Source organism: Pteronotus mesoamericanus, unplaced genomic scaffold (genome assembly GCF_021234165.1).
Source record: "Pteronotus mesoamericanus isolate MK-2021 breed Mesoamerican mustached bat unplaced genomic scaffold, CSHL_Meso_final scaffold_232, whole genome shotgun sequence".
Taxonomy (NCBI): domain Eukaryota; kingdom Metazoa; phylum Chordata; class Mammalia; order Chiroptera; family Mormoopidae; genus Pteronotus; species Pteronotus mesoamericanus.
This window is the reverse complement of record NW_026555311.1, coordinates 2,885,916-2,911,435: the sequence shown is the minus strand read 5'-3', so window position 1 is coordinate 2,911,435 and position 25,520 is coordinate 2,885,916. Positions and strand designations below refer to the sequence as shown.

The following is a 25,520-nucleotide window of genomic DNA, read 5'->3' as shown; positions in this document are numbered from 1 at the left end:
AAAACATTTTATTCCAGATACCTAATCATGAACTGGTTTGGGCTAAAATGAAAGGTTTTGGATTCTGGCCAGCCAAAGTCATGCAGAAAGAGGACAATCAGGTCGACGTCCGCTTCTTCGGTCACCACCATCAAAGGTAATCATGATCCCATGTACAGCAGTCATAGCTGGAGCTTCTGGGGCATTCTTGAGACCCAGTCTGGCTGCTATCGGTGTCTGGTAGCTGCTTCATCAGAAACAGCATGAAATTTTTTCTAAATTAAAGAAACAAGTCAGTACATATCTGAACTAGGCAACTAATAGTGACATTTCTATTAATTGTGTTTTTAAGCCTATTTCAGATATTGTTTACTAAGCATGACAGTTCAGTAACTGACACTGTTGAAGTCAAATGCATGTTAGTGCTCAGACTGAATCCTGATGGCAGTGGAGGGGAAGGGTTCTCAAGATGTGTCAATTTTATAGTATTGTAATGGTATTAGGGGTTTTTCAGCCATCTTTTCAAGGCTCTGTTAAAAAACCATAACCAACTCAGGAGAGAAGAGAGTGTCAGTCTTGTGAGCTAATGTATATGAATACCTTGTGTGCATAAGAATTAACATGCATAGAACTGCCAGACATTGTTTCCAGTCTAGATTTTAATGTTTCTATTGCTAGGGACATTTATACAGCAAAGCTTAAAAATGTATATTTTCATAATATAATAATATATGTACCCTAAGGGTACAAATTCTTTGTTACTCTAAAATTATTTTTGCATAGTCAGGTATTTCACAAAAAAATGCTAAATTATACTACAGAATTATAGCTATCTTCTTTATTGTGATATTAAGGCCTTAAATTTTACTGCACATTGAAAATTAGAAAGTCTAAAATACTGTTCTAAATGATGTGTCATAATAGCATTGATTCTAAAAGTGAATTCAAGTATTCACTTCATAGGACTGAGAGATTGAGTCTTAACTAAATAGGCCATAATAGGAAATGCAATTAATATGAAATTTGGGGTGGGGGGTTCATTTAACACAGATACTAAATTAAAGGGGAACACTCTCAAAAGTCAGTTGCATGATCTATATCTCACACTGTACAAGGATTTAAATTTTACAATCCATGAAGTGTCTTGTCACTTGTCATGCCTGGAGGATAAGTATTTTGTATAATTGTTATTACTGTAAGAAAAGCTACAGAACAAGGGACTTTATTCCTCTCCATAGTGAATTTTTACCTAGTCTTCATATAAATAGTTTAGTTTTAAGAAACCTGTGAAGTGTAAATTTCCAAAAAGAGTAGTTTTTGTTCTTCCATAGAAACACACTTAGCTGGTACTGCTTTCCTAGCAAGAACCATTAGCTAAATAATAATACCTCAATACAAAATGAATGTTTTAATTGGATGATTATTAAGTGGTAATTTAAAAAAAATTTTTATTTTTACTCAGTTACAGTCATCCCCATTTTCCCCCCATTGCTCTTCCCTGCCTCCCACACATACTGTTCCCCCCCCCCACCCCATCCCCTGCCCCTTGTCCATGGGTCCTTTAAATGGTCCTTAATGTTTCATGCCCAGGACATTATATTCAGTTTGTTTCAGTTTCCCATCAGAACAGACAGGGAAGCAGTGCACCTTTCATAAGTGACTTAAGGGCAGTCTCTATGTAGAACTACTGATCTGTAGAAATCTCTAAATTGATACCAAGGAAGGTCGAGTGGTTAGATTGGTGTCCTTGAACCATTATTTACTACTCTAGTCTTGGACAAGTTATTTAGTCTCTCTGAGCCTTGTTTCATCATTTGTAAAATGGGGGCCTCAATAGTATGTAGCTTGTAAGAGTTTGTAAGGTTTAAAGAAATTTTTATGTATGAGTCCTAAGCATAGAGCCTGGTATGTGGCAAATATGTAGTAAAGGTTTTAGCAGTATAATATAAATGTGCAAACTACAGAGAAAAAATTTGATTCAATATTTTTAAATTTCACTAAATGAAACACAGTTAACTAAGAAAAAACAAGTACTCAGTTATTTTTAAGACCATACTGCTAAGTTAGAATAACCGTCAGAATTTTTAACCGTAATTTTTTTATATTAGTTTTCAAACAGCTTTATAGTATCTTTAACTGTGAGTGATAGTTTATTAATAATATGAGTTAATTTGTCTTTGTCATTTAGTATAATATGCAGAAAATATTTTAAAAGAAAATTTGAGCTAATCTACTTGAGTCCTTAGAGTAAGTTTGTTATCTGAAGAGAGAATTAAAACAAAATTACATTTCCAGAGGTTTTTGTTGTTGTTGTTTTGCCAGAAAATTACTTCTTGGAAGATTTTATCTAAAAAGTTCTGGACAGATGGGACTTGGTTGGGACAGGTTGGGTGTTTATTTAGAAAATAAAAGCTTTGCAATTTTACTATCAGGTTGTCTTTTTCCTTTCCTGGTAACAGTATGACCAATAAGATATTTGAAGTGAAGGATTGATGAGGGAGTACCTTAAACATTATACTCTACCATGTTAGAATATTTGATTTACTGAAAAACAAACTTTATAAACATTATAATCATGAGTTTTAATTATTTAAGCAGCATGTAACACACCAAGAAGAGATGGTAAGGGCCACCAGCTGCAAATTTTCATTAATATTGTTTGTTTTAGTATCAAACATTTTTAAGTGTACATTCAGTGGTATTAAATACACTCACATTGCTATGCAGCAGTCACCACCAATAAATATTCTTTTGCCAGTTTATCATATTTTTACATGTAGGTAGGAGAAAAAAAATTAAATAAATGGTTTCAGACTAGTCCCTTCTGTACACCCAGAATGTGCAGCTCCATCCCTTTGACCCTGAGCACGTTGTAAGATTCCAGGGAGAAAGGTGACTGATCTCTCTGAGTGCGAGTGGGGTTATGGTAGGATTTGCGAGGCTTTGCCTGCCAGGGGGGGAAAAAAAGTAGCTGATAGGTATTTGTGTCAACAAGTCTAACTCTTTCTGCTGCAAGTAGCTGGAGGGGTAGGATGGCCCAGCCAGAAGGAGATGGCAGGAAACCAGGTACTGTCAAGAAAAAAATAGAACGATTTGAGTTCATTTGCCATCAGGTCCCTGAGTCATTCTGCATATATTCAGAGCATTCAGATTTGACAGATATATAGATTCAGCCAAGTTAGATTATACGTCTGTTTATTAAACACTTTAAATTGTGAAGTGTTTATTTGCTATTTTGGTTTTTATTTTTTGTAGATTAGATTGTATACCCACTGATACTGTTTAAAACTGAAATCTGATTACCTACAATAATGTATTGGATTAAAAGAGGATAGGGCCCAACCATTGTGGCTCAGTTGGTTGGGTGTTGTCCCAGAAAGCAAAAGGTTGCCAGTTCTATTCCTGGTTAGGGCACATGCCTGGGTTGCAGGTTCAGTCCCTGGTCAGGGTGCATTCAAGAAGCAACTGATCGATGTTTCTTTCTTGCATCAATTTTTCTCATATCAATGTTTCTCTGCCTCCTTCTCCCTTCTCCTCTCTCTAAAAAATAAATAAAATCTTTTTTTAAAAAAATAGGAATGTAATATGAACTACATTGAAGATTAATTCCCACATCAAGAAAAGATAGACATCAATTTTCTTATATCCAAGGGATAAAGAGATAAGTTTAGGGCAAAATCTTCTCGTAGTTCAGGAGTTTGTTCCAGGTAGTCAGCACTGTTCATAAGAGAAACCTCTAAAAACCCACTGCTTTTTAAAAAGTGAACTAAAACACATTGATTGTCTGGTACATAATAGGCACTCAATAAATATTTGTTGACTAAAAGAGTAAATACAATATTTATTCAAGATCTAGTGGCAAGAAACTTCCACAAGCAAAATCTCCTGTGCACTCTTTGCATTAAAGTTAAGAGTTTTCAAAGTGTATTTTACTTTGATTTCTAATACAGCACTTATGTCAGAAGAGACATTGTTGATGTGAAACTTACAAATATTTATATGGCAGTTAAAACTTAATTTTAGCTATCAGAGTATATGGATTATTATATAAAATGTGTTTTTAAATTCTAAAGCAAATAGGCTCCTAACTTGCTTGTAGAAGCTATTATTTATGACATAGGCCTATGTGTCATAATTCTTTAAGATTCCTTCAGAACAGTTACAGGCCTCGTATTTCTAGAACTTCATAATTATAGGCCAGGAATGAAAACTGTGGTACCTTACACATTTTAAACAGAAGACTGAAAAGAATAAATCCTTGTGTGTGCATAGTGCTATATCCCACCTTCTACGCTATGCTCTAGAAAATGTCTTCGTACTGCTATTCACGAACCCTTGGAATTTTCTTCTCATTTGTGACATTCCCTCTGCCTCAAATTTCTCCATTTTATTGGTCACCTGTCTAAATCTTACACATCTTTCAAGATCAAGCCCAGATGAAACCCAGTGACTACTCACAACCAAATCAAATTCTCTTCCTCTCCAGAGTAAGGAAGAGCACCCTAGCATCACCTTGACTGCCTGCTGCATTGCATTCTCATTGTTTCCCAATTCTGACAAAGTATAAGGTCCTTAAAGGCAGAGGCAAGATGTGTAGAAGTGCCATCCTAGTAATTAGGCACAGTGAGTACCCTCACTGGGCTCCAGCCCAGTTTAACCCCATCTGGACAATGTCTCCTCCATCTGTCAAAGGGCAGTAACACTCAAGATCAGATAGATCTTATTCACTATTGTATGCTTTATGGTGCCTTCCACCAGCACACAGTAAGCAGCATTCTAGATGGTACTGATTTAAGTCCAGTTTAATGATTAGTGCACAGGAAAATTTTCTTGAATTTTCAGCATTTTCCCCCAATAAAACCAAATACAGTTTTTTTAAATCCTGTAGAGATCAATATTACACATAATTCAGAGACACTTGAAGTTGTATTCATACCTGTCTACTTGGTTGCTAAATGATACAAACACTTGCCTCCATCATGATTCATCTAATGAATAGGAACGTGATAGAAATATGACTAAATAGATAAAAGTTTTTGGAAGCCCTCTTATTAATGTACGCATCTCATGAACATTTCCCATTTTCAAATGATTCTGTAGTTCTCATTTGAAAATAGCTAGATTTTGAGTAACTTCTTACAGTATTTAGACCAAGGAGAAGTAACATTTTAAAAAGGACTTATGCAGAATATATGTATAAACCATGACAGGCTTAAGCTGGTTAAAGGAAACAGTAAGCAGTTCTGAGATACTTGAATCATTTCAATTCTGAGAGCTTTGAAGAGTAAAAACAACAAAAGTTATTTCAACTGTTTTCTGCTTGGTAAGAGTTTTTATTCAAGCCACAGTAAATTAATTTTGACAAATCACACTTTATAATGGTTGGAGTCCACTACCATTTTGGTAATTTCTAACTGCACCTTTAAATGTTGCTAGGGCTTGGATTCCTTCTGAAAACATACAGGACATCACAGTCAACATCCACCGGCTGCATGTTAAGCGCAGTATGGGTTGGAAAAAGGCTTGTGATGAGCTGGAACTGCATCAGCGTTTCCTTCGTGAAGGAAGATTTTGGAAATCTAAGAATGAGGACCGTGGGGAGGAGGAGGCCGAATCCAGTATCTCCTCCACCAGCAATGAGCAGGTGCGTGGTGTCCCCACAGAAACCACCCATCAGTTGTTGTAAATGTGACCATTGTTTGTGCACACTCCTCACCTGTAAAGAGTAGATTCTGCCATTTTTCTTTCATGTAAACATTTGTAAAGTGCTCTGCAAAAGAAACCAAACTCAGGTCACATAGCTAAGCCACCCCCAACCATGATCGGACCCTGCCAGTTTGAAGAAAGTAAGTGCACTGCTCCTCTTCCAAAGGCACATTAGCTCCTTTAGGCCTTGAACATCAGAGCAGTAATAAGCGAGCGATAACTTCATGAAACAGAACAGTTACAACTTACCTGTGGGTCCTTGGCTAGTATTTTCAGCAGAGAAGTGTTTCATAGTGTCTGGAATAATATGCTGTTACTTTTATGATGCCCACAGCTAAAGGTCACTCAAGAACCAAGAGCAAAGAAAGGGCGACGTAATCAAAGTGTGGAACCCAAAAAAGAAGTAAGTTATGCACCTTGTAGTTTCCAGGTGGCATTGACACAGGAGATGTTTTCAAAATTATGGTCAAGACAATTGCTCGTGATGTGTACTTGTGAAGTGCATTGCCATCAGTCAAATAATACCGACCAAGTTTTAACCCAGGCTTCTGACCTTTCTGTCATTATGTGCTATCACTGGAGTAACAACACACATGTGCTAAAAGTCTCTGCCTCAATTAAGCAACCACAGACCAAGTCTGGCCAAGTGGGAGGGCATTTTGTGGCATTTCCTGAAACTCTGATATGTTCTCATAGCATTATTAAAAACAAAGTGTTTATCTAGTATATCAATTAGACCAGCTTTGAAAACTGGAGAAAACTGTGGTTAAGCTTAGTCTCTTAAGAGTATAAATCCATGCATATTTTAAAACCAGGTGTAAGTCTGGGTATAGTCCAAACACATATTCAGTGAAAAATGGTTTAGGATTTTAGGAAATTTGTTAATGAATCTAGTCCAAAAAGTGACTATAAATTGATAATGATTTTGTATGATAATTTTTTGTTTAGTCTTTTAAATGTAAAAGCTATATAGTATTAATATGTAATGAAATTATAGATGAAGTTACTGTTCGGAATTATTGTAGCTGTTAATTGCATTTTTTTTCATTTTTTGTTTATTTTTAATTGTGGTAAAATACACCTAATAGAATTTACCATCTCAATTGCATGTTGGTTGTTTTTTTTTTAAGTTTCTTATATGGCTATTTATGAATATCACTGTTATATTGATAGAGCTTATTCTTGAACTAGTGAGTTAATGGTTTTGTTTTACATTGAAGCACTTTCCTTACCCTTCAGGAACCAGAGCCTGAAACTGAAGCAGTCAGTTCCAGCCAAGAAATCCCCACAATGCCTCAGCCAATTGAAAAAGTTTCAGTGTCAACTCAGACCAAGAAGTTAAGTGCCTCTTCACCAAGAATGCTGCATCGAAGCACCCAGACCACCAGTGATGGAGTGTGTCAAAGCATGTGCCACGACAAATACACCAAAATTTTCAATGACTTTAAAGACCGAATGAAGTCTGATCACAAGCGAGAAACTGAAAGAGTTGTACGAGAAGCTCTAGAAAAGGTATGGAATCCAACTAGCACATGTTGCCCTTGTACCCCTAGGCATGGTGAGGGGTACAGGGCAACAAAATGTTACTCATTTTGTATAACAGTTTAGCTTTTTTCACTCATGTGTCAACCATGTAGCTACTTTCTAAAAGTAGAAATACACTCAAACTGGAGTGTAATAAAGTACCTTTTACAATATTGATCAACAATAGTACTTTTCTCCCCTAAATGTTCACAGTTCTCAGTAAAATAAAGGGATGAGGTATATTGTTTAAGTAGAAACTGTGTATTAAGGTCTTTAATTATGAGTTGACATACTGTGTATTAACTTGTTTTTCATTTCAGCTGCGTTCTGAAATGGAAGAAGAAAAAAGACAAGCTGTAAATAAAGCTGTTGCCAATATGCAGGGTGAGATGGACAGAAAATGTAAACAAGTAAAGGAAAAGTGTAAAGAAGAGTTTGTGGAGGAAATCAAGAAGCTAGCAACACAGCACAAACAACTGATTTCTCAGACCAAGAAGAAGCAGTGGGTAAATATCAACACTTTTCAGAATATGATTATTGAAAATATACCACAGGTATGATGAAAATCAAATCAGAAAGATACATGTGGAATATGCAAATATTATCTGTTAAATAAGATAAAATGTCAGCTTTAATTAATTTTAAAAATTTCATTTAAAATCCTGTAATTTCTTGCTGTGGCCACATGGCTCAGTTGGTTGGAGTGTTGTACTGTGTACCAAAAGGTTGCCAGCTTGATTCCTTTTCAGGACACAGAGCTAAGTTGTGGGTTTGATCTTGGTTGAGGTGTGTACAAGAGGCGGCCAATCAATGTTTCTCTCCCATCAATGTTTTGCTCCTTTTTTCTCCCTTCTCTCTCAAATCAGTGGAAACATGTCCTTGGGTGAAGATTTTTTAAAAAGTTCTGTAAATTTTTCAACTCCAGATCCCACAGTACTGAGTATTGCTTAGGATTATTTTGTTAAATTGAGGTTATAATACTTTAGTGTATAACATCTGTAGTATAATTTATATAACTTTTTTATGAATGCAAGTATTTAATTTGGATAAATTTGCTGGCTTTGACTTTTGCCTGGTAGCTCCTGATAGGTAGTTTCTAAATTGTGAGATTATAAATTTATCACAATAGTAAATTAAGGGCTTTCAGAATTTACTGCACTTAATATTTATATGTTAGATTCTAGTAAAGAAGTTGATTACTTTTACTTTACAATAGCAACATCTCACTGGTCCGTAACTCCAGTTAGAATTTGAGAAATAGTTCATTTTTCTTTGTGTCCTGTTTGTGATTTGGGTCTCCCGCCTAGATTAGAAGCTTCTGAGCACACACATTCTCCACAGATCTCAGGTACTCTGCATGGAATGTAAGTTTTGCTTCCAAAGCTCATAATTTGGTTTTAACTTTAATGAATTAATGTAGAAAGTTTAGTGATCTTCATTTCATCCAGACTGTGTTTGAAAAGAGTCTTTATGGCGGGGGCGGGGGGGTGGAAGTAGAAGAGGAAATAGGAATAAATGATAATGGAAAAAATACAATTAAAAATGAACTATTTTGAAAAAATAAAAATAAACTTTAAATACATGTTAAGTAAAATGTTTCATTAGGGAAGTAATCATTATAAAAATTGTTATCCAGTTTGGACAAGAAGGAAAGGGCAATTTAGCATATAATTTAGAAGAATCTGTGAAAATAAAGTTGGTAGGGAAAACAGATGAATAATGAAATAAATACCACTAGATGGAAATTAAGGTGTCCTCAAGATAAAATAAGCACAGTACCCTAATACTATGTCTGTAATTCTACCTTCATGCAAAGACAAGGAAAAGCCAGAAGGTGAACACTAACCTTAGGAGAAGTTCACTAAACAATCAAAGAAATGGGAAGAGGAGGCTATAATAAGGAATTGCTTTTTATAGCACTTAACCATTCATGAAATAGTGGAAGTTGGTACTATTATACCGATTTGATTCCACATGGAAGTGGTAACATACAATAGTTGTCTTTTTTTGACTTATTTTACTTAGCGTAATACCCTTAAGGTCCATCCATGTTTTTCTTTGATTTATTTTACTCAGCGTAATACCCTTAAGGTACATCCATGTTGTCACAAATGGCAGGATCTCCTTCTTTCTTGTGGCTGAATAATATAGTCTTGTGTGTGTGTATTGCATCCACTTCATTCATCAGTTGATAGACACTTAGGTTGAGCCCCTGTCCTGTCTGTAGTGAAATATGCTGCAGTGAATATGGGATGCATATATCTTTTCAATATCCTGTTTTCATTTCCTTTGGATAAATACCAAAAGTGGGATTGCTCAATCATATGGTAGTTTTTAATTTTTTGAGGAGCCTCTGCGTTATTTTTCACAGTGACTGGTACCAATTCACATTCCCACCAATAGTGCACAAAGGCTCCTTTCTTAAACATTCTCACCAACACTTGTCATTTCTTTTTTTTAGATATATTTTATTGATTATGCTATTACAGTTGTCCCAATTTCTCCCCCTCCACCTGGTACCCTCCCCACTCCTTCTGGCAGCGCGCGCGCCCCCTCGCCGCCCCCCCCCCCACACACACTTAGTTCATGTCCTAGTGTCATGCATGTAAGTTCTTTGGCTACTGCATTTCCTAGTCTGTTCTTAACATCCTCCTGTCTGTTTTATACCTACCAATTTGTACTTAATCCCGGCATATTTTCCCCCATTCTCCTTCTCCAATGGATAACCCTCTAAATGGTCTCCATATCTATGATTCTGTTTCTGTTCTGCTTGTTTGCTTAGTTTGTTTTTTAGATCTAATTGTTGATAGTTGTGAATTTATCACCACTTTAATGTTCATAGTTTCCATCTTGTTCTTTTTCTTAGATAAGTCCCATTAACATTTCATATAATAAGGGCTTGGTGATGATGAACTCCTTTAGCTTTACCTTGTCTGGTAAGCACTTCATCTGTCCTTCACTTCTACGTGATAGCTTTGTTGGATAGAGTAATGTAGGTTGTAGGTCCTTGCTTTTCATCATTTTGAATACTTGTTGTCGGTCCCTTCTAGCCTGCAAAGTTTCTTTTGAGAAATCAACTGTCTTATGGGAGCTCCCCTATAAGTAACTCTGTGCTTTTCTCTTGCTGCTCTTAAGATTCTTTCTTCATCTTTAACCTTTGGCATTTTAATTATGATGTGTCTTGGTGTGGTCTTCTTTGTGTCCATCTTATTTGGACTCTGTGCTTCCTGGACTTGTATGTCTGTTTCCTTCACCAGATTAGGTAAGGTTTTTTTCATTATTGTTTTCAAATAAGTTTTCAATTTCTTGCTCTTTCTCTTCTCCTTCCAGCACCCCTATGATTCAAATGTTGGTAAGTTTGAAGTAGTCTCAGAGGCTCCTTAGCCTATCCTTGTGGTGGTGTTTTTTTTTTTTTCCTCTAATTCTTTTTTCTTCTTACTATTCTGATGGATTGTTTTTTTTTCTTCCTAATGTTCCAAATCATTGATTTAATTCTCGGCTTCATCCACTCCATTGTTGGTTCCCTGTAAATTTTTCTTTATTTCACTAGAGTACTCTTCATTTCTGTCTGGGTCTTTTTTATGCTGTTGAAGTACCCAGTGACTTTCTTGAGCATCCTAATAACCAGTGTTTTGAATTCTGCATCTGATAGATTGCTTATCTCCATTTTATTTAGTTCTTATGTTCCGTTCTTTCATTTTCACCATATTTCTTTGTCTCCTCATTTTAGCAATCTCCCTGTGTTTGTTTCTGTGTCTTAGGTAGAGATGCTTTGACTCCCTGTTTTAGTGTGGCTTATTGTATAAAAGCTCACCAGTAGGTTGGATGGGGCAGAGCCTTAGGTAATTGCCAGGGCAGGGCAATCTGTGTGAACCAGGTTGATGGAGTCTCTAATAATGGTGTCACTGCTCTGTGGCGTTTGTGGGGGAGGGCTCAGAAAGGGGACAGTGCCACTGCCTGGCCACTGGTGCCCTTCCAGCTGCTGCTGTGGTGCTTGGAGCTCAGAGGGAGTGAATCTGAGTAAGTCCTAAGTCCGTTGTGGGCCCTGTAAGAGGAGACACCTAAGAATCCCACAGTTTCTACAACCACCTCAACCCCTACTGGTTTTTACAGCCAGAACTTGAACCTTCTGTTCTGCATCTCTGTGCATCTCCACTTCTCCTGCCTATCTGGATGAATGTGGCTTCTTTAATTCTTTTATTGTCAGACTTCCAAACAGCTTGATTTTCTGATGATTCTGGGTGATAGTAATTTTGTAGTTTAGTTGTAATTTTTCCTGTGGTATGTGAGGAGGCCAGCCTTGTTTACCTACACCTCCATCTTAACAGGAAGTCCCATATCATTTTGATAATAGCCACTCTAACAGGTGTGTGGTGATAATCTCATTGTGGTTTTGATTAAGGATAGGGAGCATGTTTTCATGTAACTCTTGACACATCAGTATGTCTCCTTTGGAGAAATGTTTATTCAAGTCTTTTCCCTCTTTTTAAATTGGGTTATTAGGTTTTTGTCTGTTTAGTTGTGTGATTTCTTTATACATTTTGGATGTTGTTAACCCCTTATCAGATACGTGATATGCAAATATTTTATTTTATTCCATAGGTTGCCTTTTCATTTTGTTGATGGTTTTACTCACAGTACTGAAGCTTTTTAGTTTATAAAGGGTACGACCTGTTTAATTTTGCTTTTGTTTCCTTTGTTTTGATGTCAAATTAAAAAAAAAACCAAGGTTGATGACAAGGATCTTTCCCATTTCCCTTTAGGAATTTTATGGTTTCAATTTTACATTCAAGTCTTTAATCCATTTTGAGTTTTTGTATATGGTGTAAGATGCTGGTCCAGTTTCATTTTTTTGCATGTGGCTGCCCAATTTTCCAAACACTATTAAAGAGACTATCCTTTCCCCATTTTATAGTCTTGGCTTCTTTGTCTTAAGTTGATTGACCATGCATATTAGCTTATTTCTGGGTTCTGTATTTTGTTCCATTGATCTGTGTGTGTGTTTTTATGCCACTACCATACTACTATGATTTATACCCTTTTTTTTCTTCCTTCTTCTTCTTTTTGGTGAGGAATTTGAGGCTTATGAGTGTAAAGAGAGTGACTAAAAATATGGTTGGTAGAGCTGGACCTCAGCCTTCTAAGCTGGTTTTCTGCTCATTGTGTCATTTCAAGTAGACTAGTAAAATATTAAGAATTATTCTTGTATTATAATTAAATCTTACATTATTGTAAGAAATACTACAATATTACAGGACAGAAAGTATTTAGGTATGTCAGATGCCAAAAAAACGGATGTTTCAAATGAGATATAGAAAAAGAGAAACATAGTAAGATAGATATATCTTTTAAATACGTCTATCCACAAAGAAAGAGAGCTATAAAATGGGAGTTAATGCATAAATAAGGTAATAGGACAGATATTTTAAGAGGAAGGTGCTTAAAATATTATTTAAAAATGAAGAAACTAAAGTTAAATAAATTTGGTCCAAACTCACATGACTAATGGACAGAGGCCCAATATTCAAACACAGATCTGACTCATTACAACTGTTTCCAAAAATTAAAACAAGTTTTCCACATTTTTCTAATAGTAACTATACTGAAGTTGCAATGCTGGCATAATCAGATCACAAGAATTCTCAAAAGATTAGTTTTAATGATAGGAAAGCATAGCATATGCAATGAAGACTATCAGAGGGTACAATTTTAGGTACCCAATGTAGGCTATTCTCTTTGGGTCCTGTTCCTACGACTCTTAATATCAACTCTCAAATCTATATCTGTATGTCATCTCTGTGTATCAGTCTGTATATACCTGTCTGTCTAGGTGTTGCTCTCTACAACTCACATATCTATATGGATGCATTTTCAAGTATGTATTTCCAAAACTCAGTCTCATCCTCCTTGCCATTACCTATTCATCCTCACTATGCATATCTGTTAATGATACCACCATTCTTTTACCAACTCAGCTTGAAATCTTAGTTTTTGCTCTTTCACCATTTTCTTCTCCCAGGTCCAAGCAATCTAAATTACATAGATTCTTCCCCTTTGTTCAGACCACTTTCCTCAGTACTATTAACATTTGGACCAAAAGTCATGGGGGAGGGGGCTGTCCTGCACATTGCAGGATGTCTAACAGCATCCCAGGCCTTTACCCACCTCCTTTTCCTCTCTACCTCCAAAGTTGTGACAATCAAAACATCTCCCAACATTGCCAAATAAAATAAGGACTGAGAATTGACCACTAGTTTTGGGTCATAAGTGGCCTTGATAATAGCATATCGTTGGTGAAGTACAGTTCAAAGACTGAAGTAATTTTAAGAAAGAAAGGCCAAGTCAGAAAATACAAGAACTCCAAATTTGTGCATTCGTTCAAGGAATTTGTAAAAGGGAGCAGATAAATGGGCTGATGATAAAATATACAAAATGTACCATCTTAATCATTGTTAAGTAATCAGTTCAGTGGTATTAAACAAACATTGTGCAACCATCACCACCATCTGTATCCATAACTCTTCTCACCTTGTAAAACTGAAGTTCTCTCTCTGTTAAACACTCCTCGTTTTCCCCTCCTTCAAGCTACTGACAACCACCATTCTACTTTGTCACTATGATTCTAACTAAGTAATCATAGAGTATTTTTCCTTTTTCACGTAGCATAATGTCCTTAAGGTTCATCCATGTTGTAGCATATTGCAGATTTTTTTTCCTTTTTGAGGCTAAAAATGATTTCATTTGTATATACATAATGTTTTGTTTATTCACATGTCAGTGTTCACTGTTGTGAACAGTGCTGCTATAAACATGGGTGTACAGATATCTCTTTGAGATCCTGATTTTAATTCTTTAGGGTGGGATTGCTGGATCGTATGGTAATTGTTGTTACCTTTACTTTTTTGAGGAACCTAATACTGTTTCCACAGGAGCTGCAGCGTTTTATAGTGCCAGCACTTTTACTTTGAAGGTAGTCATCCAAATGGGTAGAATGTGGTTATCTCACTGTAGTTTTGATTTGCATTTCCCTGATGATCAGCTATGTTTAGCATCTTTTTATGTACTTATTGGCATTCCTGTATCTTTTTTGGTAAATGTCTGTTCAAGTCCCTTGTCCATTTTAGAATTCAGGTTTTGTTATTGTTGAGTTTTAGGAGCTCTTTACATATTCTGAGTATTAATCTCATCAGATATATGATTTGCAAACATTTTCGCCCATTCTGTGGACCATTTTCATAAAATATTTGTTTATGTCCTCTTTTGTGACCTGTACCTTTGGTGTCATATCCAAGAAATCATTGTCAAATCCAGTGTTGTGAAGCTACTGTCTTCTGTTTTCTTCTAAGAGTTTTGTTGTCTGTCTTAGGCCTTAGATTTACATCCTTGATCCATCTTATTGATGATGCCATTACAGTTGTCTTGATGTTTCTCCCTTTGCTCCCCTTCGCTCAGCACCTCTACCCACTTAGGCAGTCCCCCTCGGGGGACATTGTTCCTGTCTCTAGGTCATGCCTATAAGTTCTTCGATTATTCCATTTCCCTTACAGTACTTGACACCCCCATGGCTTTCTGTAACTACCTATTTGTAGTGGGCCTGGGTCCTAACCGAAGCCTGCTGTTGCTTGTTTGATAGGATTTAGGAATTTGTGAAGTGTGAGCCAAGGCCAGTCATTCATACGGAACTTGGGTGAGCCCTTAATTGGGTGGGTCAGAGTCTCAGGATTTCCAAGGCGGGTCAAACATTGTTAGGTTGATGGAGTCTCAGATATGGTACCAGCTTGAAGGATCTGTTGGGGGAGGGGTTAGAAAAGCAACAGTGGCCTTACCTCACCTTGATACCAGGAACTTCAGTTTCTCCCTGTATACCACTGATGCCTTTAAAGCTGCCACCCTGGTGCTAGAGCTCCAGGGGAGTGAGTCTGAATAGGTGAGTCTGTGTGTGGGTTCTTTAAGAGGAACTTCTTGGGGTTCCAGCAGTTTCTTCCTGGCTCAATCCCTGCTGGTTTTTGCAGCCAGAAGTTGTGGGGACTTACCTTCCTGGCACTGGAACCCTCGTCTGGGAGGCCTGGTGTGGGACTGGGACTCCTTGCTCCTGAGATATCCCTCCTGAATTTTTATCTTCCACATGTGGGTGTGGGACTAGCCCGTTCATGTCTGTGCCCCTCCTATCAGTCTGGATGGATGTGGTTTTAATTCTATAGTTGTTAGACTTCCATTCAACTTGATTTCTGATGGTTCTAAGTGATGGTGGTTGTATATATTAGTTTCAGTTTTGATATGGTTATGCAAAGAGGCGAGCCATGTCTGACTACACCGCCATCTTCAGATCAACTGTTAATTTTTTTACATGGTGTTAAGTAAGGATTCAGTTTCTTTCCAGTACCATTTTTTAAAAGACTGATCCTCATTGAATGGCCTTGGCACCATCATTAAAATTCATTTGACCAAGAATGTAGGGGTTTATTTCTAGGCTCTCTATTCTCTTCCACTGGTCTGTGTCATGTCATCATGCCAATAATACACAGTTTTGATTAATGCACCTTTGTAATAAATATTGGGGTCAGGAAGTGGGAGTCCAGATTTGTTCTTTTTTCTTGATTGTTCGACTACTTGTGGTCCCTTGCGATGCCACATTAGGAATATTAGGATGGGCTTTTCTACTAAAAATATCATTGGAATTTTGATAGGAATTGGAATTGAATATATAGATCACTCTCTGTTAGTACTGACATCTAAACAATTTAAAGTCTTTTAATCTGTGAACATGGGATATGTTTCCATTTATTTATGTCTTCTTTCATTTCTTTCAGCAATATTTTTTAGTTTTCATTGTACAAGTCTTTCACCTCCTTGGTTAATTTGTAAGTATTTTATTCTTACTTTGAGCTATTTTAAATAGAATTGTTTTTGTAATTTCTTTATGGGATTGGTCATTGGTTGTGTATAGAAATGCAAGTAATTTTAGTGAATTGATTTCGTATTCTGCTATTTTGCTGAATTCGTTAATTAGCTCTAACAGCTCTGGCCTGGAATCTTAAAGATTTTGTACATCTGAGATCATATCATGTGCAAAGGGAGATAATTTTACTTTTTCCTTTTCAGTTTGGATGGCTTTTATTTCTTGTTTGCCAAAGTACTCTGGCTAGAACGCTCATTACTTTGTTGAATAGAAGTGAAAAGTGGGCATCCTTATGATGTTCCTGATTTCGAGGAAAAACTGTCTTTCACCATTTAGCTTGGTGTTCACAGTGGGGTTTTCATATGTGGCTTTTATTATGTGGAGGTAGTTTCCTTCTGTTCCTGTTTTGTTTCGTGTCTTTATCATGAAAGGTGTTGAACTTTGTCAGTGCTTTTTCTTTTGACCATCAACTGAGATGATTATGTGCTGTTTTTTCCTTCATTACATTGATGGTAGTATATTACGTTAACTTTCATTTGAACCATCTGTGTATTACAAGAATATATAACCCATGCTCATGGTGTATCTTTTTAGAGTACTGCTGAAACTCATTTGCTTGTATTTTTTGAGGAATTTATTCCATTGTTAGTAAGTCCTGATCTATAGGTTTGGTTTAGTTTTGTTTTGTCTTTGATAAGTTTCAGAAGTGTTTCCTCCTATTTAATTTTTGGAAACGTTTGAGAAGAATTGGTATTAGTTACTCCTTAACTAAAAATTTGTTAGAATTTACTAGGGAAGACATGAGGTCTAGAACTTTTTTTATTGGGAGGTTTTTGATTAATAATTCAATTTCCTTACTAGTTACTGGTCTCCTCAGATTTTCTGCTTCTTTGTGATTTGGTCTTGGTTCCTAGGAATTTGTCTTTTATCTAGGTTATCAAATTTGTTGTAATTGTTAATAGAGCATTGTTACAATTCTATTTTATTTATATGGAATCAGTAGTAAGTTTCTCACTTTTGTTTCTGATTTTATTATTTTGAGTCCTCTATTTTTTTCATAGTCCATTCTACTACAAGTTTGTCTGTTTTGTTGACCTTTTTGAAGAACCAACTTTCAGTTTCATTGTTTTTTTTCTCTGTATTTCTATTCTCTATTTTATCTCTGCTTGTATCTTTATTATTTCTTTCCTTCTGCTGGCTTTGGGTTTAGTTTGTTTTTTGTAATTTCTTAAGATGAACTTTAGGTTACTGATTTGAGATCTTTCTTTTTCTTAAGGTAGGTATTTATAATTATAAAATCTCTTCTTGAGCACTGCCTTGCTGTGTCTTTTTAAGTTCTGGTACGTTGTGTTTTCTAATTCCCCTTGTGATTTCTTCTTTGATTCATTGGTTATTCAGAAGTATGTGTTTGATTTCCACAGTTTTGTGAATTTTCAGTTTTATTTTTGTTTTTGATTGCTTACATATTTACTTACTTGTTCCGTACCTTCCCACTGGGTGCACTGGCCTTGGGGTTTCCTGGCTGGTGCAAGCCAATGTCAGTCCTCACTTGAGTTTTGCCTGGAGCTACCCTGCCTGAGCTGTAAAGCAACCTTGAGATGGCTGCTGCTTGTGCGGGACTTGGAGATTCCCAGACAAAGCCAAGCTGTGGAACATAGGCTGGCTGCTGGTAGTGCTGGGTCTGGGGCCACTTAACAAGAGAAATGGGTGCTGGGGGCTCGAGGAGGAAGGCTTTTGCTTGTTTGATAAGATTTAGGAAGTTGTGAAGCTTGAGCCAAGGTCATCCATTCATGTGGCAAAGTCATGGTTAATAGTTTGGGTGGCCCTGTAAGTGGGTAGGATGGAGTCTCAGGGGATCTCCAGGGCAGGGCAAACAGTATTAATTAGATTGATAGAGTCTCAGATATGGCATCTGCCTGGTGGCTCGGTGGGAAGAGGGTTCAGAAAGGTTCAATGGCCTCTGCCCACCTTTCTGTCCCAGAGAAAGCTGTCCCCCAGCTCTTGCCTTGATGCCAGGCACTTAGTTCCTCCCCATATGTCACTGATGCCAGAGCTCAGTGGCCGGCGGTCTTTAAGTAAGTCTGTGTATGGTTCTTTAAGAGGAACTGCTTGGGACTCTTGCAGTTTCTTCCTCTGACTCAATCCCCACTGATTTTTGCAGCCAGAAGTTGTGGGCATTTAACCTTCCTGGCACTGGAACCCTTGGTCTGGGGGCTTTGTGTGGGGCTGGGACTCCTCACTCTCAAGATACCCCTTCCAAATTTTTATCCCCCCAACTTGGATATGGGAACAGCCTGTTCTGCGTTTCCACCCCTCGTACCAGTCTGGATGGATGTGGTTTCTTTAATTCTATAGTTGTCTGAGTGATCATTCTATATTTTAGTTGAAATTTTATGTGGCCGTGCGAAGAGGATAGCCATGCCTGCCTATGCTGCCATCTTGTTCGGGAGTCGACAGCCATTATTCCTTCAAAAATTTCCCATGCCCTTTTCTCTTTCTTCAGGGATCCTTAAAAATGTGTCTCTTGGTGTCCTGAAGTTGTGCCCCAAAGTCACATAGGCTCTATTGACTTTTCTTCAAATTTTTTCTCTTTCCCATACTTGTTAACTTCCATTGTCCTGTCTTGTACCTGCTCAAATCTGCTTTGGAGTCCCTCTAGTGAAGTTTTCATTTCAGTTAATGGACTTTGCAGTTCCAGATTTTCTTCCTGGGTTTTTTTTTTATTGATATTTCCATTATGTTCACACATCATTTTCATGACTTTATCCACATCTTCCTTTATTTCTTCGAGCATCTTTAATAGTTGTTTTGAAGTCTTTGTCTAATATGTCTTCCATTAGCACTTTTTTAGGGACAGTTTCTGTTGACTTCCTGTTTCTTTGTGGGCCTTGTTTTGGGGTTTTTTTTTTTTTGTTGTTGTTGTTGTTTTTTTATTGAACACTGTACATTGGAACATACAATGGTAACTCTGGAACTCTTTTCCTCCCTTTTTTCAGGGTTTGTTGTTGACTGAGTCAGGAATTGGCCTAAGGTGTAAACTTGTATGTCTTCTAGGCCTTTTCCAAGCCAGGGCATGCACATTCACTAATATTCTCTGTATATGCAGTGGGGTTTGAATGTCCTAATCTTTAATTTCTGGCTCCCAAAGGGGGAAATTAAAGGGCACTAGCCCTTTAACTTTCCTGGAAGTCACGGCATCTGGAAAGGAACGGGCTTGTGACAATTGAGAGAAAAACATCATCTGCCAACCCCCACCCCCTGTCTGTTATCTCTATTATTAAAAGTAGCAGTCAGCACAGTTCTCTGTTACTTGGGGGTAGAGTCCCTTTTGTCCATCATGGCTTCCACATGCTGCTCCAGGAACATATGCACAGCTGCCTACTTGGTGGTGGGTAACTGCTACCCTGCTAAGAGCTGAAATGGACCAAAATTAACCACACTTACTATCCAGGCTTCCCTCTGGAGGTTGTGATCCTTCAATAGGCTCCAGAGTTCCAAAATAGTTACTTCAGACAGATTTCATGAGTGCATTTGTTGTCCAGGTGGGAAGACAGATTGCTTTTCTGTCATCTTTCCAGTTTCCTCTGAAGACCTTTTTAAGGACATACAAAACCTTTTGTTTGTGTGCTGGTGGGAATGACCCAGTAGCAATAAAACAAGTTGCTGTGCCTGGTAAGCTTGAATTTGCTGGTAACTGACTACACAGCGCAGTCTCGGCCATTCCAGTGTTCCTTACCATTCTGCTCAGTACATAAAACATACTGTAATGTTCTTGGTGTTGATGTTAGTTTATAAGACTGAACCAGAAAGATCTTTAAAAGTCTACAATTTTAACCAGTTTCCTGTGCATTCAGTCTCAAGTTTAAACCCTGCTCATGATTTCTCTTCTGCAGTGCTACAACTGTGAGGAGGAGGCCATGTACCACTGCTGCTGGAACACATCCTACTGCTCCATTAAGTGCCAGCAGGAGCACTGGCACGCCGAGCACAAGCGCACCTGTCGCCGGAAAAGATGAAGGCGGGTTTTTGCGGGAGAGTCACTGATGATTGCTCTTCTCAGACACAACGGTTTTTGTTTCCAAGAAGCCAAAATTGTTTAGAATTTGCTTCCCATTTTGCACCAGCCTTTAAACACTTTTCGTGAAGAGATTTTGCACAGTAGTTTAAATCTTTTGTTAATGTCCCTCTGGAGTTTTTTGGGGGTAAAAGAAACATCAGTGGAGGGTATTATTTTAAATAAAATTTAATTGAGAATTTGTTGCATTTACAGCAAATTTTAAAACATTTTTAGGTTTTACAGAGATTTTAAACTTTAAACAACAGATCTTTAAAAAACAACAGGTGAATAAAGTGAGTTTAACAAATACACATTTAAAATAGATCTGAATGTAAGAACTACAGAACTGTTTCAGAAATAAAACATACTACCTTGATGTGAAATTTATTTCTTAACCTTGTTGAGCTGGTTTTGTTCAGCTTAATTTACTGTTTAAAGGCATTATCTATTGGTTATGCCAGTGGGTATATGATTGAATTTAGGGAACAGGGTTGACACAGCAGGTGCTAGTCCTGCATATTTTTTCTTAAATATTTCCCAATTGTGTTTTTCATTATTTCTTTTCAATATATAACTTTTATAACAAATTATTAGCTTTGATCTTGTAGTTTAAAATTGCAGGGAACTGGGGTAATCTTTTACTGAGCTGGATCTTAGAGAAAATGAATATTTAAATTTTAAAGTTTGCACATTTCATCTTTGTCCTAACATGAGTGCTTGTAACAAAATAAACAAAAGTAAAATAAGCCAAAAACTACCTTAATCCATACATGAAATTATAGATGAGGCATACAAATTTATTTAATGCTTCCCTTCCCTCCCCAAATATCGATTGCCTATTATCTGGTGTCACCTCATATATTGTAAGTTAATGCTAAAAGGAAAGAAAGCACTTAAGTTTCACAGAAGCCGTTATGTTTGTGGTAATGGGTCATTACCTACTAATGAACCCCATCACTGTACACAGAATGAAGAATAATGCATGTTAATTTTCTTGTATTAAAGATGCCGTGGTTTGTAAAAAGTCTGTATTTTGCGGAATGTCTGGATGAAGAAGCATTACCAATAGGAATGGATCGATAGTTGAATAATGATTTTTTATACATAGATATATTAAATACAGCCAGAAAAACTTAAATTACTTTTTTTTAAGAAAAATCTCACAATTTATGTTTTTTCAAAGACTGATCTTAGACCAAGTCAAATTCCCATTTATCATTTAGTTATTTTTTAAGGTTAGAGAAATAATTTGTAAATATTTATTTAGACCTTTGATATTTATTAAAGCAATTACACACAATGGAAGTGAAAAAATCAGGAGAAAAACCTTTCTAAAAGTTTTCTCTAGGTTTGTCAGGGTCACTCTAAAGATGATAAAAATATAACTAAAAGTCTTCTGTGAAATAATCATCCACCCAGTCCTGGTGCTGTTGCAGGTGGCGGTGACACAAGTTAATCGACAAGCTGCTGCCCAGCAGTGCCCAGCGGCTTGTAAGAACTGCCCACCCCAGCCCTGTTTCAACACTGGGCCTGAATTGGGCAGCAGCTGGCATCTCGGTCTCTCCTTGCTGCAGTGTAATTAGTGCTGCCACGGTGCCGTGGTCTGGTTGAGACATTGTAACCAAGAACACTTAACCTTCTCTTGATCGTTTTCCAAGTTTTAAAACTTCGATCCACCCCTATGAGAGCAAGTTATTGTGGAAATACTTTCGGTGTAAAACCATTCCAGAGTGTGTACTATTTACTGATAGCTGCATGAACGTAAGATTCGTGTTACTTTGGCTTTTTCGTCTCCGTTGACACGGTTGCACATTTCCAAGTTACTACAGCGTGAAAACTGTGTGTTAAAAAAAATACAAAATTAAAAAAAAGATTGTGGCCTGGTTTTGTAAAAGTTTTAGGTAAAATTACAATTGATTGTTTTAGGAATCATTATTAAAATTTTTCTGCAAATCATAAAGCTATATCAAGATGTTGAGCTTAGCCACTATGCACATTGTAATTATTCATTGTGGCTGTCCAGTTCTATGATGCATTCTGGCATTTTGTAAGCTGCTCTGACTAGCAATATATAGATTCATTTAATGTGTTAACATTGGTTAATAAATGTATTTAAAAGAAAACTGGCTTTAATACATTGTTGATTTAGTCCATTCCACTATACCAAACCAAACAACTAGATCACATCATGATCATACACAGTGGATTATCCGTTAGTGACTTTGACTTTATAAGAAACTGTGAAAAATTATTCATTCACTTAAAACGTGTAAGTTGAACTTTTTGTAGCATTCAAAAAGACTCCAAATACTTTACCAATTCTCAAAAATTGAGGATTGACTACAAAGCCTGTTTTCTTAACCCTTACAGTAGGCTGAACAGATAGAAAATTATTCCATAAACACTTGAAATCTGTCAATATCATCAATTTCAATACATCTGGAATTAAATTCATCATCTCTCCCTGTGTCACTCCACTTCTGCAACCAGTTTACATGAACTGATCTCAAGTCACGCCAGTCTCACCGTCCTGATCATGCAAGAAGTGGCCTGGCCATCTTTTTTTGCCTTTAATATCCAATTCAGTGGTTCTGAAACTTCTGACATCAGGATCACAGGAGAGCTTGCTAAACATCGTTGGTATGAACTCTGCACTTGAGATGCTAACAAGTTCCTAGTGTTGCTGATGGGGATCATCCTTTCATAACTTTTACTTACGAAAATAAAAATAGGCCAGTTCGTGAAAAATCGACATAAACATACATGCACAAGTATGTTGCACAAAATTTTTAAGTGTTGTTTTAGAGCTCATCTATAGACTCCCCATGCCCAGAAAGATTCTGGTTCTTCAGGTTTAATCCCTGATCCAGTGGGATTGGAGAAGCAAAAAATATGGCTAGGGGGACGAATACCATCCTGTTACTGTGCTCTAGATCAGAGCCTCTCGAACTCCTGCACACACAGGTCACCCGAGGATCTAGTGAAAGTACAGAATCTGACTCAGTAGGTCTGGGGTTGGTGGAGCTGGTAATTCTATTATTCGTAAGCCTCCAGGTGATAGTATTCTGCTGGCCTCAGATCACACTTGAGAAGCAAGGTGTTAAGAGTGCACATTCACAAAAGATTAACACTGCTAAACTCAATTACACACATTAAATAGTGCTGGCAAATGCAAATATGTAAGAAGACAGCTGTGTAATTCTAAATATGGTGAAATTTATATATCCAAACATTTCAATATTTGATATAAAAATGAAACTATTTCACATTCTTGTTTCGTAGCAAGTCTTCAAAGTCTAGTGTGTTTGCTTTCAACATAACTCTTTAGACTGGCCATATCTCATGTGGCTGATGGCCACCCCATGTTGACAGTGTAACCTAAATGGGCTTTGTCTTACCAAGTGTGCAGCCCTTAGGAGTGCCTTGTAGTTAATATATTCAACAGCAAGTACGTATTTGAGGGCCTACTTGATATCTAGGAACTAATAAAAAATCAGTTTTCGTCAGTATTTGAGCTCTGAGGGTAGGCTCCTACATGATCTATTTCAGAGTTAGACTTGAGAGGTTAACAGTCTTCCATTCAGCAGGTTCTAGGTAGACATTTTAATTAGGCGGCCTTGGAAAGGAATCCTAAGGGCCCCTGTGGCTCTACAGGGCAGTTTGAAAACTTCAACTTAGTCCCGCTTCTTAAACTCACACGAGAGAAAGCTGAGACCCAGAGCTACTCAAAGTCAATATACACTTTGTAGATGTTTCTAACATCTACAGCCACTTGAAGACTCTATGTGCCTTAGTAAAGTCTCAAAGATAAGAAATGGCTCCCACTGTCTAGGAACAGGGCAGAGTATGACTGAAGGTGTGGAATGCTAAGGAAATTCAGAAGACAGTGTAAACATTATTCATTTAACAAATACTTGAGCTCCTATCGCATCTGTTTGATGCTGAGTATGTGATAATGAGCAAAACAGACATACTTCCTGTCCCTATATAGCTTACTTTCTAGTGAGGGCATCAATCAAAAACAACATTCTACTTACAAACCAGAGTTAGGTGCAAACAAGAATAAATACAGGACTACAGGGTACAGAGAAAGGATAACAGGAGGGGAAAGAATTGGAGAAGGATTTAAAAAATGTAGGTAAGCTGAATCTTGAAAGGTGAGCAGAAGTTAGCTGAAGAAGAATGGCATTTGAGGACCCAATATTGATTTGGGGTGACTCATCTTTATCCCAATTTGTACTGTGAATATTACTTTTAAAATTAGGCTCAGTGGATTGAGCACTGGCCTGTGAACTAAAGGGTTGCTGGTTCAATTCCCAATCAGGGAACATGCCTGGGTTGCAGGCCAGGTCTCTGGTAGGGGGTGCGTGAGAGGCAACCATGCTTTAATGTTTCTCTCCCTCTTCTTCCCTCCCTTCCCCCTCTTTAAATAAATAAAATCTTTTTTAAAAAGGGAAAAAGAAAAAGTCTCTACAGAGATCGACAGGACTAAGGGTTATAGGAAAGTACTGTATTTTGTCGGATATAATGTGCACCCACGTTTTGTGAGCATTATACTTGGGATTACTATACCCATGGTATGTAATCATTATACCCATGTATAATGTGCACCCTTATTTTTACCCCAAAAATCTGGGCAAAAAAGTGCACATGATACATGGCAAAATGCAGTAATGTTTTTCCCAAGTAATGAGAGATTTAACAAGGTTAAGGAGGCCAGCAGACAGGAAGCAGGGAATGAGGGTGATGCCATGTGGGTAACCAGTCCAAGTGACTACAGAATACAAATGATAAAGTGAAGGTTAGAGAGGACTGCTCTCAAGAAGTTTGTCAGTGAACAGGAGAAGGAAAACAGACAGGGAAATTATGTTTTGGACAAGAGGAACACGAGTGACATCATCGTCCTGGCAGTGAAAGATATTCCTCCTTGTCCTTTTTTTTAAAACAGCAAATTAGACAGCCATCCATGAACAAAAGCGCCGTGGTGGTTGCTATGGGATCCAGCACCCCATGCTATGGGACCTGGGAGGAACCACTCACCTGTGCATGTGGTGATTGGCAGACACCTCAATATGGGCTGTGCTACCAGTGGAGCAGTGAGCCTGCCTCAACCCCTCTCGCCACAGTCAGGAAAAACCTGGAGACTGTTGGCCTGGGTAGATACCCACAGAAGGCAGAGAAAGTGCAGAAATCCAGCCTTCGCTGGTGGAGATTCCAGTATGGAAGCAGCAAGAACTTTCTGAGTCCCCCTTCCCGGAGGGAAGACCGCATGGGGCTGACCATCTATCCAAAAGGCTGAAAATAGCGTCTTCAAGCTGGAATGAAAAGATGCTAATCAGTGACATGAAAACATAT

General features: G+C 37.4%; 1 protein-coding gene across 16 annotated transcripts in view; it reads left to right on the top strand.

The window, feature by feature from the left end:
• The window catches only part of ZMYND11 (zinc finger MYND-type containing 11), a 141,053-nt gene extending 118,765 nt beyond the window's left edge, over positions 1-22,288 (top strand). For 15 of the 16 annotated variants that reach the window (XM_054591607.1, XM_054591603.1, XM_054591615.1 and 12 more), the window contains 6 exons: positions 18-136; positions 5,416-5,623; positions 6,020-6,088; positions 6,925-7,197; positions 7,530-7,715; positions 20,002-22,288. In XM_054591607.1, the coding sequence (XP_054447582.1) occupies positions 18-136; positions 5,416-5,623; positions 6,020-6,088; positions 6,925-7,197; positions 7,530-7,715; positions 20,002-20,124 (978 nt within the window). In that variant the 3' untranslated portion in view covers positions 20,125-22,288. Of the gene's footprint in view, positions 1-17; positions 137-5,415; positions 5,624-6,019; positions 6,089-6,924; positions 7,198-7,529; positions 7,716-16,019; positions 16,071-20,001 lie in introns of all 16 variants that reach the window. The other variant, XM_054591612.1, reaches the window with a different exon arrangement.
• The last annotated feature ends 3,232 nt before the right edge of the window (positions 22,289-25,520 follow it).